This window comes from Epargyreus clarus, unplaced genomic scaffold (genome assembly GCF_041222505.1).
Source record: "Epargyreus clarus isolate Ecla_fem2 unplaced genomic scaffold, WU_Ecla_fem_2.2 ptg000026l, whole genome shotgun sequence".
NCBI lineage: Eukaryota > Metazoa > Arthropoda > Insecta > Lepidoptera > Hesperiidae > Epargyreus > Epargyreus clarus.
Genome location: NW_027332233.1, coordinates 4,765,721 through 4,784,502, shown reverse-complemented (window position 1 = coordinate 4,784,502; position 18,782 = coordinate 4,765,721). Strand labels below are relative to the sequence as shown.

General features: G+C 33.4%; 1 protein-coding gene across 5 annotated transcripts in view; it reads left to right on the top strand.

The window, feature by feature from the left end:
* Positions 1-3,529: 3,529 nt before the first annotated feature.
* Positions 3,530-18,782, top strand: part of SERCA (ATPase sarcoplasmic/endoplasmic reticulum Ca2+ transporting SERCA) — a 31,503-nt gene continuing 16,250 nt past the window's right edge. For 3 of the 5 annotated variants that reach the window (XM_073087241.1, XM_073087242.1, XM_073087237.1), the window contains exons 1-2: positions 3,530-3,690; positions 13,606-13,750. In XM_073087241.1, coding sequence (XP_072943342.1) covers positions 13,633-13,750 — 118 coding nt within the window. In that variant the 5' untranslated portion in view covers positions 3,530-3,690; positions 13,606-13,632. Of the gene's footprint in view, positions 3,691-12,439; positions 12,599-13,069; positions 13,243-13,605; positions 13,751-18,782 lie in introns of those variants that run through there. The other 2 variants (XM_073087239.1, XM_073087240.1) reach the window with 2 other exon arrangements.

The window sequence follows — 18,782 nt, the reverse complement described above, 5'->3', positions numbered from 1 at the left end:
TGGCCTCTCGGTCAAGTCCGAAGTTCGAATCCCAGGTACGCATCTCTGGTTTTTGGAAATTATGTGGGTATTAGAGATTATTTATCGGATTATCACTTACTTTAACGGCAAAAGAAAACATCATTAGGAAATTTGTATATTTGAGAGTTATTAAAAAAACCTGCTTATTTGATTAATATTAAAAATATACTCTCAAGTTTATGTCAAGTATAGCAATCCGCATCCGCGTTTGGCCCATGCGGTGGACTATGACGTATCTTTTTTATTCTGCGAGGAAACCTATCCCCAGCAGTAAAACAGTAATGAGTTAACGATGACGTCAACGTAATCAATAAATCCCTAAACCTGGGTTCTAGGCAGGCAATTCCCCTACGTCATCAAGGTTAAGAAGAAGATTACGTTAGTAATATTTAGGTACTTGTTAATTCAATCAGATTACATTTATCAAAATTCTGCTTGGGTATTACGTGAATGACTGATTTTGGGAGATAGTACGCCTAAATTATCAGGGTTGAGGAGTTGAGGCTTTATCGTTAATGAAAATACCTCTGACCGCGTTCACCAAATATCTCCCTCTGAAAATCTTTTTATAACAATGTCAATGTTAACGAACATTTAATAATGTTCGTAAACATTGACATTGACATGTCGGTAACACAGCCTGATCGCAGAAAGAACATGTTTATTGAAAATATACATCATTATTTAGCAAATAGACCATTAGAAAAGTCTTATCACCAGTAAAACTACAATGGGTATGTAGTATAGATACATTCTATAAAAACACAGCAACCAGACTGCCTAAGGTGTCAATATATTTGACAGGCTATTATTAAGAATCGAAAACTTATGTTATACACCATTCATATATTATACATAAAATATGTTCCACTACAAATAAAGAGAAAAATTTTACACTGTAAATGTCGCTGTGCTTTAGTTTTTAGTATCCTCAAGAAGTAGTACTGTTTCATATTAAACTAGATGTGTGTATAAAATCTTTGAAGATAGGGAAACAATTAAATACTGGCCTAGTTGCAGCAAAATTGCATATGCAAAAAAGCATCTATAGTTGCTGGATGGTGTATTTTAACATTGGTTTTCTTCGTGCTGTTGTAGGTAGAATTTATACCGTTTGGCTTGCTAAGGAGAGCAGTTAAACCACAGACCTATATTGGGTACAAAATACAGGTCTGTGAGTTGAACTCTAGAATTGTAAAAGCCACTATTCATTACACAAGCTGCCCTCTGGATGATCGGCGTCGACGCCGAATTTCTGTAATATTTTAATCCAGATTTTGAACATACTAACCAAGATCTTGAATAAACGCTGTCGCCGCATTGTCGAATAAAAATCTGTAATATACAAAAGCAAGTAGGACGGTAGATGTGTGTTATAGAGTTTCTTTCGCCGCTTCTTCTCCATAACGAAACACCTTGTGACGTAGTGGTAGTTGTATTGTCATTCAAAAAGTGCTCTGTAAAAAACCTATTTTGAATAAAAAAATGATTTGATTTGATTTAACTGGAGTCTGAAATAAAAATGTTGCTAACCCTCAGAACTAAGTTACTATTTTTTTTTCATAATACTGACTAACTGACGAGCTTGTAGTCCACCTGATGTTGAGTGGCTACTAATGCCCATGGACATCTATAATCAACCCCAGATAGAACTAGATATTCCTACCGGAAAAGCATGTCTCCCACACCCTTTAAACCAGAACACAGCAGCGCTTAACACAGCAGCGCTTAAACAGCAGTTAAGAGGCAGCCACCGGAGGTCACCGGAGTCGAACCATAAAAGGCGCTGCCACCCTCAACTACTACTTAGTTGGAATGAGTTATAAAAGTGTCTTACCTCTTGTCAAGAGACAAGGTAGGAACCTTGCAGTACCATTTAAATTAGAACACAGAGACGCTTAGGTGTTATTAAGCAGAAACTAAGCAGAAATGTGGCAATGATACCTACAGGGAGTTAATTTGTCTTTTAATCTTTAATTATAACAATATTTAAATATCTTGGACACAACTTCCAAGCAACTTCTGTATGCAAGTATTTAACTATTTAATACTATTTGATAAGTATGACAGAAAACAAGAAAACAGTTTTTTATAAAATTAAAAAGATATTGTTTCAACAGCGTTTAATTCAAAATGTTTTTAGCGGCTACATAAGTACTACAAGTACTACATTTCAAAGAAACCTACAAAACGAAATAAGGTTAAACCTAAATATATTGCAAGATCTATTAATATACAAATAACTTGTTTTGTTGGTTTGCATAATTGGACATCTTTATCAATGGCTAGCTGACCCGGCAAACTTTGTACCGCCTCAAAATCTATTTATCAAATATATTTCATGTTAAATATACCCTATGTTACTCGTAGATAAGCTTTCGAATGGTGAAAGAATTTCTAAACTCGTTCCAGTAGTTTTTGAGCCTATTCATTACAGCCAAACAAACAAAGTTTTCCTCTTTATAATATTAGTGTAGGTTACTTATATTGGCCTGCGATCCTGCTACGCCGTAGCATCCGTAGAGGCCTACACGAATGTAATGTTAGCCATTTGAATAAACGTACTTTAACAATAAATAATTACCGAAGAACACCTTTGAACAAGAACAGATTAAATGAAATATTATGTGTTTGTACCGTGTTTTATGCTTTATATATATTATGCACAACATTTAATTAGTAAATGTTTAACTCTACATTTACTAATAAAATCAGCTAAAAATCTTTTGTTTTCTATTTCTTATTGTAATTAGGGATACTTTCTGTGCTATATGTTGATTCTACGTACATTGCTATGATAACTCTAAAGACTTTCTATCGCAAAAAATTCAACAACTTTAGTAACCATCACAGGAATAAAAAAAAAGTAGGAATTAATGGTACCAGATTACTTATTTCTATGAATAACTAGGTTATTCAGTTCGAATTCTATTAAAGTATTTTTGATATTATCGTAAAAACCACCATAAAACTACTACTAACTTGGTTTATAAATTCACTTTACTTCATTAGGCTACAGCCTGCTACACCGTAGCAACTCGTAGCACCGGTCCGCCAATTAACTTTTACAAATATGTAATGAATTTAGCATTATTACGTCTGAGCTATTTTTGTAAAATCATAAAAATTCAACAAGTGTTTCACGTTTTATTGTGTTAAATAGTTACTATGTGGTTTACCAATTTATTTGCCGCAATGAAATTAAAAAGTTAAGGTTATATTCTTTTATTTTAAACTTTTATATCATCAAAGCAGTGTTACCATGGTTTCAGTTGATTAAATGCAATTTACGTGTAATAATTTGTTTATTAAAGGCAATGTCAAGTATTGTCAGTGAGATTACGTGCGCAAGTCCAGTTTTCGGGCAGAACTGCGAGTTGCGACAGCATTTTGGACCTTACTGAGTGGAGATAGGTGATTGAGCGAGGGTCGCCGAGTCCGCAAGGTGGCGGAGTATATCGGTAACGACGTCGTCGCTGGCAGCGGTCCCGGAGCCGGCCACGAAGCTTATAAAAGAGGGCGCCGATCTGCTCCCACGCCCGGCGCGTCTCAATCCCGTCGCTGTCCTCATGGGGCGCGCTAACCTCACTCGATAGTACAACCAACAAAAATTACTAATAATTTAATGTTTAATAACCAGTGATTAGGGACCAAGTGATAAGTGATACGGTAAGTCGATTTCGTGATGGTGCAGCCTATGGAATTGTGATGTGCATTGTGACTGTTCAGTGTTGCTACACTCCATGGAATTTCCACTCGGATTCGAGAAAACGGACGTTTCTAGTGCGGATCTCACAGCTGACACGCGATTAATCATCTGAACTTGAAATTATTTGAAAATATAGCGTAGAAATAAACTCGGAATTAATAACACAAGTTAGTGTTGCCAGAAGTGAAAAGTGCTTATATTAGTGATCGAATGTGATATAATATGAATTTTATAAAGTATTAGTGACGAATTAATTTTATAAGAATATGACCTTGGCCTTTTCACTTCTGGTAATTGCATGTCGATACACATTTATCAAAATTATACCCCTTGGAGTCGTAAAGTGAAAAAATCCACAATGATCAAAGTCCTTTAGCAAGTCTAAAACCGACGCTCGTATGTAGCTTTATGATAATAAAAACAAAATATCTCTATTGCATTACGAAATTAAAACTGATAAAATATAAAATACATTAGAGTATGTTGCGAATTGCGTCATACTTTTTCTCTGTCACGAGTTATGACGTTGAATCATTAAAAATAATTTATTGCTTGTTGATTACATAAATGATTAAGAAATAGTATACTTAATAAAAACTAAATGTATACGTTAACCTTGTCCACTGAGATGTTAACTTGTTAGTTTATTTTTACATAAAATAGAGAGAGCTGCCAATAAAAAACAAGACTACGCGTAACACAAGCGTATAAAACTAATTTACAGACTGGTGATCAATTAGTTCTTCTAATTAACTCCGCCAAGGTTTTATACACTAATAAGAAATAGTTACTAATACATAAAATACAAAACAAGTCATAATAATCTATTAGAGCTTCCTTCCTCAATAAAATTATATAAATCGTACAGTTCGCATAAGTTAAATTATAAATGGCTATTAAACTAGAATTTCCTCAATTCGGAAATCGCGGTAATTAAATAAGAATAGGGTATCTGTATTCTCTGTTTATAATAAAACATTATAGCTGAAACTCACAAGGTCATACATATTCCATCTAATAAACTTTACATTTCAAACACATACAGAGTACAAACAATAATTTAAACAAAAAATAAATCTTCCAATAACATCAAGGTTATCCAAATATGATACAGATTATACTTCATTAAAGCATTCCATAACGAACTTAATATACCACACTTGCTGCTTAATACGTACCTTAATTCAATCAGACTTGAATAGGTTATGTTTTATTAGCATCCGATTCCTAAAATAGTCGCGTAATACCTATTTTAGATTTTTGGCTGTGACCTAGCACAGTCTTTCAAAACATGTCCAACATGTGCCTCCTAAATCCCTTGTTCTGCCGCCAACAGTCCACGTCGGACCTGCCAAAGCAAATGGTTACGACACACTCAAGTACTATAATTCTATTTCGATTATTACCTTCGCCTGTTTATTTCTAGATGACGAATAGCCTTACGAGCATGCTCCCTGATAGTAGATACATCGTACGTACGCAATGGCGTACATTGGCTCGTTACATTATCTCGGAATTTTAAAAGCTTGTCTTGCAAAGTGCACGTGTGGTGTATTCTAGTACTATCTTTCCTCACCTATCTCATCTACACACAAAAGACGTTGAACAGACGAATGATATGTAGAAGATTGAAAATTAGTTAATATTGTGTTTAAGCTTTGAGGTTAAATGACACAGCAAATAAATCATAGTTCAATATAAGAAAAAATGGTCCGATTGCCTTACTAACAACTGCAAGTAAATGTGAAAGATGAAAAATAATTGCTGATATATAAATCTAGTATGTCAAATCAAACAATACAATACCCCACGCAAGTCCACCCACGAACATTTCGTATGTTTTTTATGTCTTTTAGATTTTTCTGAATAAAAATAACCTTTATTATTTTCTATAAGGTCTATCATTAAAAAGGCGTCTAAAATCGTTTCAACCATCTTCCAAATAACGTTAAAAGGACAAACAAATCCAGGTAGATTAATAAACAGTGAGGTAAACAGACAGATAGGCCCATTCGTTTAAAAAACCGAACATTATTGTGTGTAATGCAAGAGCTATTTGACAAGATTGATAAGAGTATACGAGAGCTGTGATATAGGAACTGTATCCGTCCTGTATGAGCCATAGGTCTCCAGGATGCCATAGAGACGGCGATACCAGTGTAAATAATTCAAAATTTTGTGAAAATGTATGTTTTGTTTGTCTGCCTATTTAGTTAACCTTTTCATACCTAATTATACAACAGGAATAGGACACTGTGAATAGGATACAGTTTTTTTGTCTTAGGTTTAAGTATTATACTTTAATAACAGACGGAATACTAAGGAGAATCTCTCGCTTTGTCTTTGTACTTCTTGCATACTAATCTAGCAAACAGTAGCTATTTAACAATGACCTTGGACTTTTGTTAGAGTGCAAAAGATAGACAAAGTATACCGTTCAAAGACTTAAAATTGTGCATACTCATTATAATTATTTACCAGACGGACTACAAAGCAATAGTATAATCGGTATTGTAGCATATATCTATTAAGATGTATCTGCACGGGCCTCATCGCTACTGAGAGGTGTTTTAACCATACTCCACTACTTTTAACAATTTAACAAAATTACTATGTGACATTAGTTATAAACTAAACACTTTGTTACTTCAGACTTTTCACTACGAATTTTATTATACAAAAATACAGCAGCTTTCATTGTGCATAAATGATGTGCTTTCGGTCCATAATTTACATTGTTGTTTCAATTTACGAAATAAATACTACAAAGAAATATGTGTCTCTTCGTCCATTTGTATTTTATTCTGTATTTTTTATACCAGCAACCGAAATAGATGTTAACATTGGCATTCAGCTGTTTCCCTGTAATTTTCTATTTTCACTCTCTAAATCTATTCCAATGCTCTAAACACAAGGCTGACATTTTTGCCGTGGTCGCCGGGAGATCGTTAGAGTAAAATTATTCTAGAGCTCATCACGAAAATTCTCGTACATTTTGATAAACCGCCCGATGACACTTGACAGTCGATAGCATACAAGTGTAAGGTCATTTCGGTGGTAATGCATTTTATGTTACGTTATTTATAGAGTTATTACTGTTTAATATCGGTAACGTAGACACCGATGTCTCCCCTAATTAAGGATGGCCTAGAACGTATTTCACTTAGCTGCTACAATTGTTAAAGGTACACGCGGTACCTTTATTACTGACTAGCTGACCAGGCAAACTTGTACCGCCTCAAAATATATTTATCAAATATATATCATATAAAATATAGCCTATGTTACTCGTGGATAATGTAGCTTTCGAATGGTGAAAGAATTTTTAAAATCGGTCCAGTAGTTTTTGAGCCTATTAATTACAAACAAACATACAAAGAAAGTTTTCCTCTTTATAATATTAGTGTAGATATTTCGATTACATGGATAGTGTCACGGTGAAACAGGTGCATACGATTTTGGGGGATCACAGGAGAAATTTGGTTAAATTAGACCACTTTCTATGTTTGGTATTTATTGATAAGTCTGGCAGATCCTCTCCGCTACGCCCGCGGCAGGGAGGCATCCATGCAGGAATCCTTACGAAAAAACCTGATCAAGCTCGTGTCAAACTCGACCTGAATGGGACCTTGGGACCGCCCCTGCGGCGAAACACTTTTAATTCATACTCACGTATGCAGCTATTTCGTGTTTTGGCTAATTATATCAAAAATGGAGTAAACTAATGACAATATTAAATTGTGTGTGTGTGCTGCATACTTAATATGAAATATATGTAAATTGACAAGAGTTCCTCTATATCCATAAAAACTAAAGTAGGGTATTCCAGGTTCTTAATAATATATATTATTTTATTTCTCCATCTCTATGGAACATAAACAATAACACTGCTTAATCCTAGATGGTCTGATAATCTGGATGATAAACCACAAAATAAATAACAAAATTATTGTAGGTACTTATATCACATCTTTAGGTATGTCAAAAACCTGCTAAACTAATATCTACATATACTATACATGACTATACATATACATTTACATTAATAATAAGCACATCCTCCAGCACTTTAATATTTCTGTCCCTCACGCACATACACAACACACACACGGCCTTTTCCCTATCTCTGAACTCTCTGATATGTATAGGTCTAGCAACAAAAATACTGTATGTATTTTGTGGCTAGACCAATAATAATAGATAATCAATTTTTAAAAGTTAGAATCCTATCGAATCAAATCTAAAATAATCTAAGTATTTGTCAAATCAAAATGTAACTTGCAGCCTTCGGTATGGCTACTCGGTGATTACCATTCTACCCATTTAATTTTCAAAAGTAATTAGTTCGTTGTAATACCTAATAGTTACCAAGTAATCATATAATAGTATACAATAAAGATTACCTAGCCGTAACATTTAATTACTTGCAAAGTTTTAACTAATGTCTTCGTAATTGTTAATCGTGCCAGATTTTACATCCAAACAGCTTCCATAATCTATTATTAACGTTAGAAAGAAGTAATTATGTACATATATGTATATAAAGTACCTATTGGCAACAACATTAAATGAAAATCTCTTTGCTACGAATAGCCCATATAACACTTGGTAAAGCTTTACTTTAAACTTTTACATCAAATGAGAAAAGATCAGTGTACTCATATTATACCTACTCATTCTTAAGACGTTTTAAAAGCTGCGAGTGTCTTTTACCATTGGTAGTATATAACTATACCTACTAATATTATCTTATATATAAAATTCTCGTGTCACAGTGTTGACAGTTACCGTACTCCTCCGAAACTGCTTTACCGATTTTCACCAAATTTTATATGCATATTCAGTAGGTCTGAGAATCGGCTACTATCTATTTTTCATACGCCTAAGTGATAAGGGTTGTGCACCCTTAACATTTTTTTTATTTGTATGGCAACACAACGTTTGCCGGGTCAACTAGTTCACTATAAAAATCTATGTTGTTTCTGCGATCTCTATACTCTACAAAGCTATGCAACATCAAATGTTTTAAACGTAAGCTGAAAATATTTAAAGTAAATGAGACTACCGTATTTTTTTCGCAATTGTATAGAAAAGTTCGCCTTCATTTTAATTATATCGCCAACAATTATAAGCATACGTGAATTACTATTTTATGTTATTTCAGTACACTTTTAATGCCGATAAAATCGCTGTGTGATAAACAAATAATTCGCCAAGTACGAGACGAACTCGCACATGGAGGCTTCCGTACCACCAAATGTTCATTATTTTTTACTTATCTTAATTCATTTTATTATTTTCAACAATACTTAGTTATATATTAGTTATTATTAGTTGTATTATAGTAAACGGATTGTCTTCCTAGTACGGTTTAACAGTGAGATCGAAAAATACCGGTTTGTTGTATGGATGTCCCCGTTAATATTCAACTTTATTTTATTGTTTGTTATAGCGGCCACCGTTATGCATTTTCTGTAAAAAATTAATGTGTCTATCTATTACGGTTCCGGGGATATATCCCTGTGACAGACGGACAGAGAGCAAAGTCTTAGTAATAGGGTTCCGGTTTTCCCTTTGGTTACGGAACTCTAAAAACAGGGCCAAATTAAAAGGATTCAGTTTTTCCAATTTGCTCCATAACCTTGACAATCAGTCAGTCAAAAATGGACTAAATCCTATTTTAGTACATTCATCCTAGCTACACAGAGAAATACTTTTCCAGGGCATCCCAGCTTAATCCTTAGGAGTATTAGCGTATCTGTGGCTGACCTCAGGTAGGAATCGAATTTTATCTGGGGTTGTTTGCAGATGTTCATGTGTGGCAAGCAGTCGTAGCCACTTACTGTCACTGGACTGCATGCTCGTCGCTATTCCATATTAAAAAGCTACATATTGCCTAGTGTGAGAACGTACTTGAGCGATGCTCCCGACTGATTGTTTGTTTGTACGTTTCTTTCAACTCCAACGCCGACTAATTCCGTTCCAGCCGACACCCAGATTCGACTACTCTAAACTCCGGTCGATTGAAGTGGATTTGAAACTATGCATACCATTGTATCGGACATGCTCTGAGAAAGATAAATGGATAACGATCTATTCATCTTTTCTAACGAAACGCTTATGCTAAAATGCAACTTCAATCAACAGTTGCTCGGTCGTACGGAATTTAAAAAGTAAAATAGAAATTAGAGAATTAGAATTAGTAAATAAAGATAACCCCTCAGCATAATTCTGTTTCTGAGGGACCATGCATTGACAGTGAGGTTATACTAAAACACATTAGGTAAACCTATTTCCTTACAATAGCGGTCCACATTTATAGGTCTCGTTTCTTTTTTATTATGATTTTTGCCTTCTTTCATGATATTATAAGCCGTGTTATCGAGAATCTTACGAAGAGCTTCTTTTGTGTCTAAATTCCGTACTTATACCCATTGTATAGTTTTATGCGAGTTTACCTCCTCATACTTACTATTGATTAAGTCTTCACGTATTAATCAAATAAACAGGTGTTCTTCAGGTGAAAGCTTTCCTGAAATCAGCCTTACCAAAAAACATCACGAAAGTGAAAATTATTACCGAAACACGTATTTAAAATTCAGTCACTAACCAACTGAAATATGTTTACCACAAACTCTACTTATTTCTCTAAATATTGCTTTTGTGAAAATATTTTTTTCATTTTGTGGAGCTAAACTTGCGTATCCGAATCAAGAATCGAAAACCACGAAATGCTATATCAATTCTTACAAATAATGGAAGGATCCTTTTGCTATAGCCTTATCGCCAGTATGTCATGTCTATATTATCCACAGGTCACTGGATTATATCCGACTCGAAGGTCCAGAAAATACGTAAAGGGACTGGGACAGGGTCAAGAAAACACCCTACTCTCTATACAAAGAAACGGTCATTCGTGGTTTATAAAATACTAGCTGACCCGGCAAACTTTGTACCGCCTCAAAATCTATTTATCAAATATATATCATATAAAATATAGCCTATGTTACTCGTGGATAATGTAGCTTTCGAATGATGAAATATTTTTTTAAATCGGTCCAGTAGTTTTTGAGCCTATTAATTATAATCAAACAAACAAACAAAGTTTTCCTCTTTATAATATTAGTATAGATGAAAGCAAATGCATAGAAAATTTTATAATAGTTAAATAATTCAGTAGGTCTGAGCTTAGGTGTTATTACCAAATGCAAAAGTTATCATCTTTTGTATGTAAGTAACAGTTTTATGAACACTAATGTTAAAAACAACTCACAAGGAAAGAAACAAATTTGTTATTAGTAGTAACTGAATCGGCAACATTTTTTGACAAAGTTAACCAAAAAAAAACATTTCGGCTCCAATCCATACACCATTAGTTAGTTGACATTGAACATAACTCTGATCAAAACCTTTTGATGTTAATTTGTGTTCTTTTCATTTTCTTTTGTGTAAACAGCTGATTTGCCTGACGTGAGTCCGATTACAATAAAGGTCTGTTTTCTTGATCCTATCCCAATTCCTTTACATATTTTCTGATCCTTCAAGTCAGACATAATCCAGTGGATAATAACAAATACTTATATCGGTACAAACGTTGAAATTTATTTATGAATTTGTAATTATAGAAAATGCACGAGGTTTACTGTATTAATAACAATATCAGTAGACCCGGTCTTTTTGTTTGTCCCTGTTACTATGTTCAAGTCATTTTCATTGGCAGAAATTTGTCTTATAAATAAAACTGCAATAATTCGTTAAAGACATTTATCCTTGCTCGGGCCAAAGCTCAGAATATTAATGGGTATAATTAAATATTACAAGCTTTATATGTATATGTGCATGTATTATAATTTGCCCGATGAGTGCGTGCGATACTGTTGTCTTGACGTGAAAATATTCCGTCCTATAGATCAGTGTCACCGGCCAGTCCGTCTGCCAGAGAGCGCCAATGTCGAACTGTCGGCCGCGCTCCAATTGCTAGCTGATGATTATCACGCTCAATAACATTTATAATTAAATTACACTTACTTACCTATCCGCAAATAAAAATATTTCATTGTAATTATTTTTCATTCCTAACTGCTACATCGTTAGCAAATTACAAATCGTCATTTAAATTCAATGTTACTAAATTTTAAATACTTATTTAACTAAGTATTTACTGTAAGAACTGATGAGAGTGTTTTAATTCTTAGCAGCACCTACTATATATTTATTTTACAACCCATTTTTTCGTATACCAATTTCCATAGGTACTGAAATTATTTGCTACGAATATTACCAGTCCTATAAAGTCAAAATGCTATCCTTATTATATTACTCAGATTTGTCGTATGTGCTATATAAAATAAAGTAAAATCCTCCTGCAGGTGATAATTTCGATTGAATGACTTATACCGTGAATAAATCTCAGGCGTAAGTCATACTTGCTAAGCATATATTATTCTTCGGAATATGTATATTACTATTTATATTAAAAAGTTTATATTGGTCTTTTAAAAGTAATTAGCCCGTTAATGGTTAATGTAAAATAAAGTACCTTATTGATAATGGTAAACACAAGACGCGCGTCAGTAAAATACCGGGAGCTCGACCCGGGCTGCGGTCGCTATAAAAAGATCATCACAGGACGGCCGACGACGACGGCCGCGCGACATGCAACCCTGGAAAGCGACTCGACTGTGCCATCGAGTACTGCTGCCAAAATAATTAAAGAAATCTCCGTCGGTGTCCCTCCACCGCGCCCGCGCCGCTCTAAAATCGTCGCTCTTCGCCCGGGAGTTGCTACTCGGGGCGCGGCGGGAAAACATCTCCCGCGTCACTCTTATTTCTTCTTTCCTTCCCGACGCTGTCGAAAAAAATATTTCAGTAAGTTCCTAATACCTCTTTAAACCGAAACAAACGGGAGTGTCAATTCAAGTGTGCGAATAAGTGATAAACAACGTTTTAATATAATAGTGATTAAAACTTTAATGTGATAAAGTGTTACATAACCCGCATAACTGAAAGAAAATTATGTAGTCGATTCTGAATTTTAAAAATACCGCACTTTCTAGGCGCCTGTGGCACGAAAATAGCACAGCGTCACGTGGTACAATTTCGACCTATAGAAAAGCTCCACATTTTTATTACTTCAATAATTATACTTTCAACTTAAGCTGAATATTATTATATGTCCATTGTTTTCTTTATTGTTTATTATTTTCTATGGCGGATATTTATTTATTTTAGTAATCAAAACACCGAACGTAATTAAAAGTAGCTCATTTGATTTACGTAGTTCTTAACCTGTACAATAGGTGGCGACACGAGCAACAATTACTTTACGTCAGTCTTAGAAAAAATGACGACGAATTGGATACGTGTTGGTGTGGTTTATGATATTTACGAGAAATAGTAATAACTTAGTACAAAAATTAGTTAAAATTTCATTATATAGGACTCAGACAATTTATGTAAAAGTGAATTATTCCACAAGACATCATTCTTCTCATGTAATAGTAAAGTTCTTGGTGAGTGTCAAGTGCTATATAGTGCTACGATCAAACGGTGCTTCGGAATAGGAAATTGCTAGTTATCCTTACTCAATTCTCGTCCTAATTCATAATGTGTGCGTGAACGTCATACGAAGTGAATATTAACGTCGTAACTTAACCTTTTACGTACTTAAAGGAATACGAATTAATCGTAAAAATACTGTACCAAAAAAATTCCGAGTGTACACGATTTTTTAATTATCAACATCATTGTCGTTCGTCATTTTGTAAGGGCTAAACATTTTTTTGCGTATTAAGTCTTTAAGTAACATAACCTCTAAGAAGTTAAGTTGATGATGATGACTTGTCATTTCTAACCTCTTCTCTCTTGCCTTATAGAACTGACGGCAACGTAGATATCCCACCATGGAGGACGCTCACACGAAATCCGTGGACGAAGTCATAGGATATTTTGGAACAGACCCAGACAAAGGCCTCTCTCCAGACCAAGTGAAAAGGAACCAAGACAAATATGGGCCAAATGGTAAGTTTTTTTGTTTACTTCCTAACACTCTTTGTTCAGAGATAAACTAATCAGATCAGAGCTATGACTATCAGATCAAAAATTGTTCTAGTTTTATATTATACTTTTATCCACATATTGCTACTTAAAAGATTGAATAATAAAAGTACAACAGTATGTTGTGTATATTTCAAAGGATTATTACTTTCCAGATTAAAATCTATTAAAATATTGAACATAATGTTATTTTTTGCTAAAAAAAACCATTCAGTGAATACACATTTAACGGTGTATAACTCATGTCCTTAAAATGTGCATTGTACTTAAAATATTCTATAATATAATACCTATAGTTTACACATTTTTATGCTATGCAAAAAACATACATGCACAATTTAAAATATAAGCATTTGCCAACAACAGTACAACGGTTTTATAACAAACAATTTTAATGTCTCTTGGTAAGAACTCAACCTTAAATAACTACTAGAATTTGCATCAATAGATCATTGTGTCTATATCTGTTCATAATATGCTATTGTCCCTCTCAACACCTTGCCCATATGGCAGTCTGCATATGGAAGCCATAAAACACCCCATCAATAACTGTAAAGTATCATTGTTCTGTTCCCAGGGTTCCAAAACTCTTTAACTTTGAGAATATACTTGTATAACAGTAACAGTAAGGTTTTCCAGTCATTATGGATATTGTAAAAATTAATATTTTACACATATATAAAAAATGTTAATGCTTCCGTCATCATATATAAAACTATAGGTATTTTCATATTGTCGGTAATTACAAAATACATTATAAAACTTTTCAAATCATTGTTGTTTAAAACATAATTACATAAAGTTATATTGAATTTATAGCTTTCAATTATATTACCTGCCATAAAACATATTGTATTTTAATAAAAAAGCAATAGTATCAATAGATAGAACTCTCAACTGTGTAAAAAAATCTTTGACAAGCATTTCATAATGCATATACAATTACTTTCTAAGTTTCTATTTACTTGTTACCAGTAAAGTTGGTAAGAAAATCTTAGGTGTAAAAAATTCAGGTCACTATTTTCTAGTATCCGTGAGTGAAAGTTGGCAATTTTAGAATGTATTGAATGGTTCTTTTGTAAAATCCAGTTATTTTTTTACACCTTAATACAAAATAAATGGCAGAAAATTGTCTAAGACGTTGATAGAAATATAAAATAGAAATTGTGACTCAAAATATAGAGGAATATTTTTATAAACATTTCTTCAGTCAAACGTTTTAATTATTTCATTGTTTGTGTATCTCTGCAGCATTGTTTCAAAGCAGAATAGGATGTATTTTCTCACAGCCACCAGCACAATTGTTATGGCGAACAAAAACTTAATCAACTGTCATAAATTAAAAAATATTTCAGTTTCTTGGGAAAAATTAAAACTGAAAGACTTTTGGACTATTTGTAGACTTGATAAGTAAATGAAGAAGACCCATATAAATATTATCTGATTAATGGATCTGGTGATAATTAATGTGGTTAAATATACATTTTAAATCTTAAAACAGCAATAAATAAAGTGAGAAAAATATGATATGAAAAATATTCTCAACAATTGAATCAAATTATTAATATTTAATCATAAGCAATTATTCTCATCCACTCCCATCCTTACACCAGCTGTCCTGATTGAAGGACCAATGATGCAATGCAATCCATGCAAATCCACTATAGATATAATGTAATTATGTTGCAATTATATTATGACACATTTAATATATTACAATACATTAAAAATCCTTCTCTTTTCAGTTCCAACCGTAAACTAATATCAAAAACTTAAATTAATTAATTAAATTTCAATACCGATTTAATTTTGACGTTATAAAATGGTTGGACAGTCTGGTTTAAACTGTTATTACTTACCATCAACCATTGAATAAGTTATGAGTTTCAGTATATTGTCAACTAGTAACCTAAATAAACCGGCCACCAAAAGCATTGACACTGACCTAAACATACATACCCAAGTTAGTAAGATACAACTGAAAGTCTGAAACAAAGCAACACATGCATACTTCATATACATTCTTTGTATATTCCTTTTGATCTCAGTTTAGCCCTAACAATAGCGCTCATCGGTGCCTTTTGAACGAATAAGCAGTCATGAAATGTCATTACTTCACCTTGTCCACAAACTAATCTGAACTCTCGTATCTTTATTCCGTGAGTAAATAGAAATAATCCATACACTAGTATTATAAATTTAAAAAGTAAATATTATTTTGATAAACCTTGAGTTTATTTACTACAATCTTAGTATTGTGACCATGTTTTCCCTTTGTACTGTGTAGATACAAATGGTAGTACTTCTTGAAAAAGCTACAATACATTTACAGTTTAATGTATATAATTATACGAGAGATGAATCCGTATTTCACAGTGTAGGTATATCTAGGCCAATGGTCAATGTAGAGTATAGATGAACGATGGAGGATTTGTTCACGTGTGCGTCAGTGGGGTTTATTTATAGGTATAAGAGGTGGCCGGCGAGCAGGGCGCAGGTTTCCAGTGGTGCGTATGCCCGAGCATCGCTCGCCGACCGTCCCTTCAGGCGTAACGACGCCAGCACCGTGTCAAACGACCTCACTTTACACCTCTATAATTACCTCATCGATTTTCACATCGACAAACATTTTATAAAATCGTAGGGGTGTAGAAATTTGAAAATTACCAGAAAATTTCGTAGGCACAAAATGCTTTTTTAAAGGTTGTTAAAAGGCTGTAAAGTGTAATAGCAGTGATTAGCAATTGTCTTTAAGTAAAAAATAATATTCTTTCTATTACAATTTCTCTGATATTGAGTTACAATTTGAATGAATGGTTTAAATCATACAAGATTATCGATGAGTATAAAACGTGTAGGATATTTTATCTGTAACCAGTTTAGAGTAACAGATTAATTCATTGATTAAAATTCACGTTATGAAAACAAGATAAAGCACACTTCATTGGTAGACAAATCACATACGTAGTCAATTTATTCGTCCACCCATACGAATTGTAAACAACGCATCGTTATCTATAACAAGTCTAAACTTTTCATGTAAGGCTCCTACTAATGTAACCTTTTGAGTACTAAAAATTAATTATTCCATATTTTGTTTTTACATTTACATGATCTACAGATTATCCTCATTGATAAGAACCAGATTGTTTAAGTGTATTGTCGCTATATATTATTTTTACTTGACGGTGCAGGTTAATCTTTTTCGAGCGAATATAAGTCTGTCTGTATTTCTGAATAGGCTATCTTAAACATTCGGGATTTTCTTTTTTATAATATATCTATAGCTTAATCTTCAACTGATCATACTATAAGCCAATCGGATACTATTACTTTTTCATGACGGATATATTTCTAGTTCATGAATGCTTTTGATGCTCGCATTAATATTTATATCTGCCTTATGGTGTTCTTATTAAGTATTTTTCCACTCAAATAAAGATAAATAGAGAAATACTCATCACCACCAATAGTTTTATAAATGCGGGTTATTATTATCTATTAAAAATAATGATTCTTTCTTTATTGTAAAGTAATAAAAATATATAAGTAAGTCAAAAAACAATTATATTTGTATTCAATGTTAAAATTGACTAACGTTTGCTGCGAAAATATTTAATTAAGTAATAACTATTAAAATAACTGAAACATAATTTTAATATCTTCATTATACTCCAGTTTTATGGCGGGATGTTATCTGCTTACGTTTTTAAACATTCCCCATATAAATATAGGCGAAGTTCAAACATTTATGAGTTGAATCATCGTTATCAACAGCTCCACTTCTGTACACTTACAGCTTTTTTTTTCTTTTTATGGAGAATGTAGGATATAGGTACCGAGTATCATTAGGATTCTGACTTTTTTTTCCCATTTCTACAGAGTAAATAAAGCTCGATACATTGATCCTTTTGCGCAAACATAATGTGAACGAGAAAAAATAAATAAATAAATAGAAATACGTCAGCAAAAAAAATACGATAAGATTTATACGACTGTCATTCGAGCTCGATAAAGTTTAGTATATTGCATTTAAATTTCTTGTAATGGGTTCCTGGGCTAATACATTCTCCATATATGGGATAGTACGGGGATGACTATAAATATAACATCTCAGTCAATCACTCAGACTAGCGAAGTGCCTAGTAGCCTAGTGCCAAAGAAGTAGTCATACATACATCAGAAAAACATTAACCTTCTTTTGGGGAATTCGAAAAAAGAGACTAAAGTCAGACAATACAACTCATCTCCGTCACGTAGTACTGTTTAACGCTCTATAAGCCAGGCTTTAAGTATAATTGCGATTGCGCCTTGTTTGAGTCTTTCGTGAACTTTGTTGTTGTTGTTGTTTATTTTCCGGTTACGTATTTGTTGTTACATATGACAAATCTTTTTTTTTATATACGTAAATGCTACTTATAGTCCGCGCCAAACTGCTAGCCCGCCCTAAAGTTGTTGCGAGCAGGTGTAGTCATACAATTTGCTATGGCGACGCGATTCATTTCTATATTAAGAGACGACTAGCAGCGGATTATAGGTATCTGGCTGTGTTCAGAGGAGGAGTTTTGTGCGTTTAACCCAGAAATCGGTTCATGTGCAGTGGGGTTGTGTGTGTTACTGTTTTCAAACGGTTCTATTAAACTGTTTCACTTAGCTTGACTTTGGTGGGTCAAATGTAGTAATTGAAACTTCCTCTTCTTGTTGTCCGATTGATTGAGACATCTTTAGGTCTGATCATGACATAGTTTTATGTATTCAGTTTAATATGATTATAAATCATAATAGGAATAGATCAACGACAAAAGGGTCGCCTTGTACATATACACGGAGAGCTGACGTCGTCATACAATAAGATAAAGAATATTCTTTGTCTGAATAAAATAACATGTAGGTATGGAATCGGCAAAAAAAACTTAATTACGGTCATGCTTACCTAAGTTGTAAAAACGCAATTTTGACTTCGTTTGGTAGTTATTTTAATTAGCGGTGTTGAAAA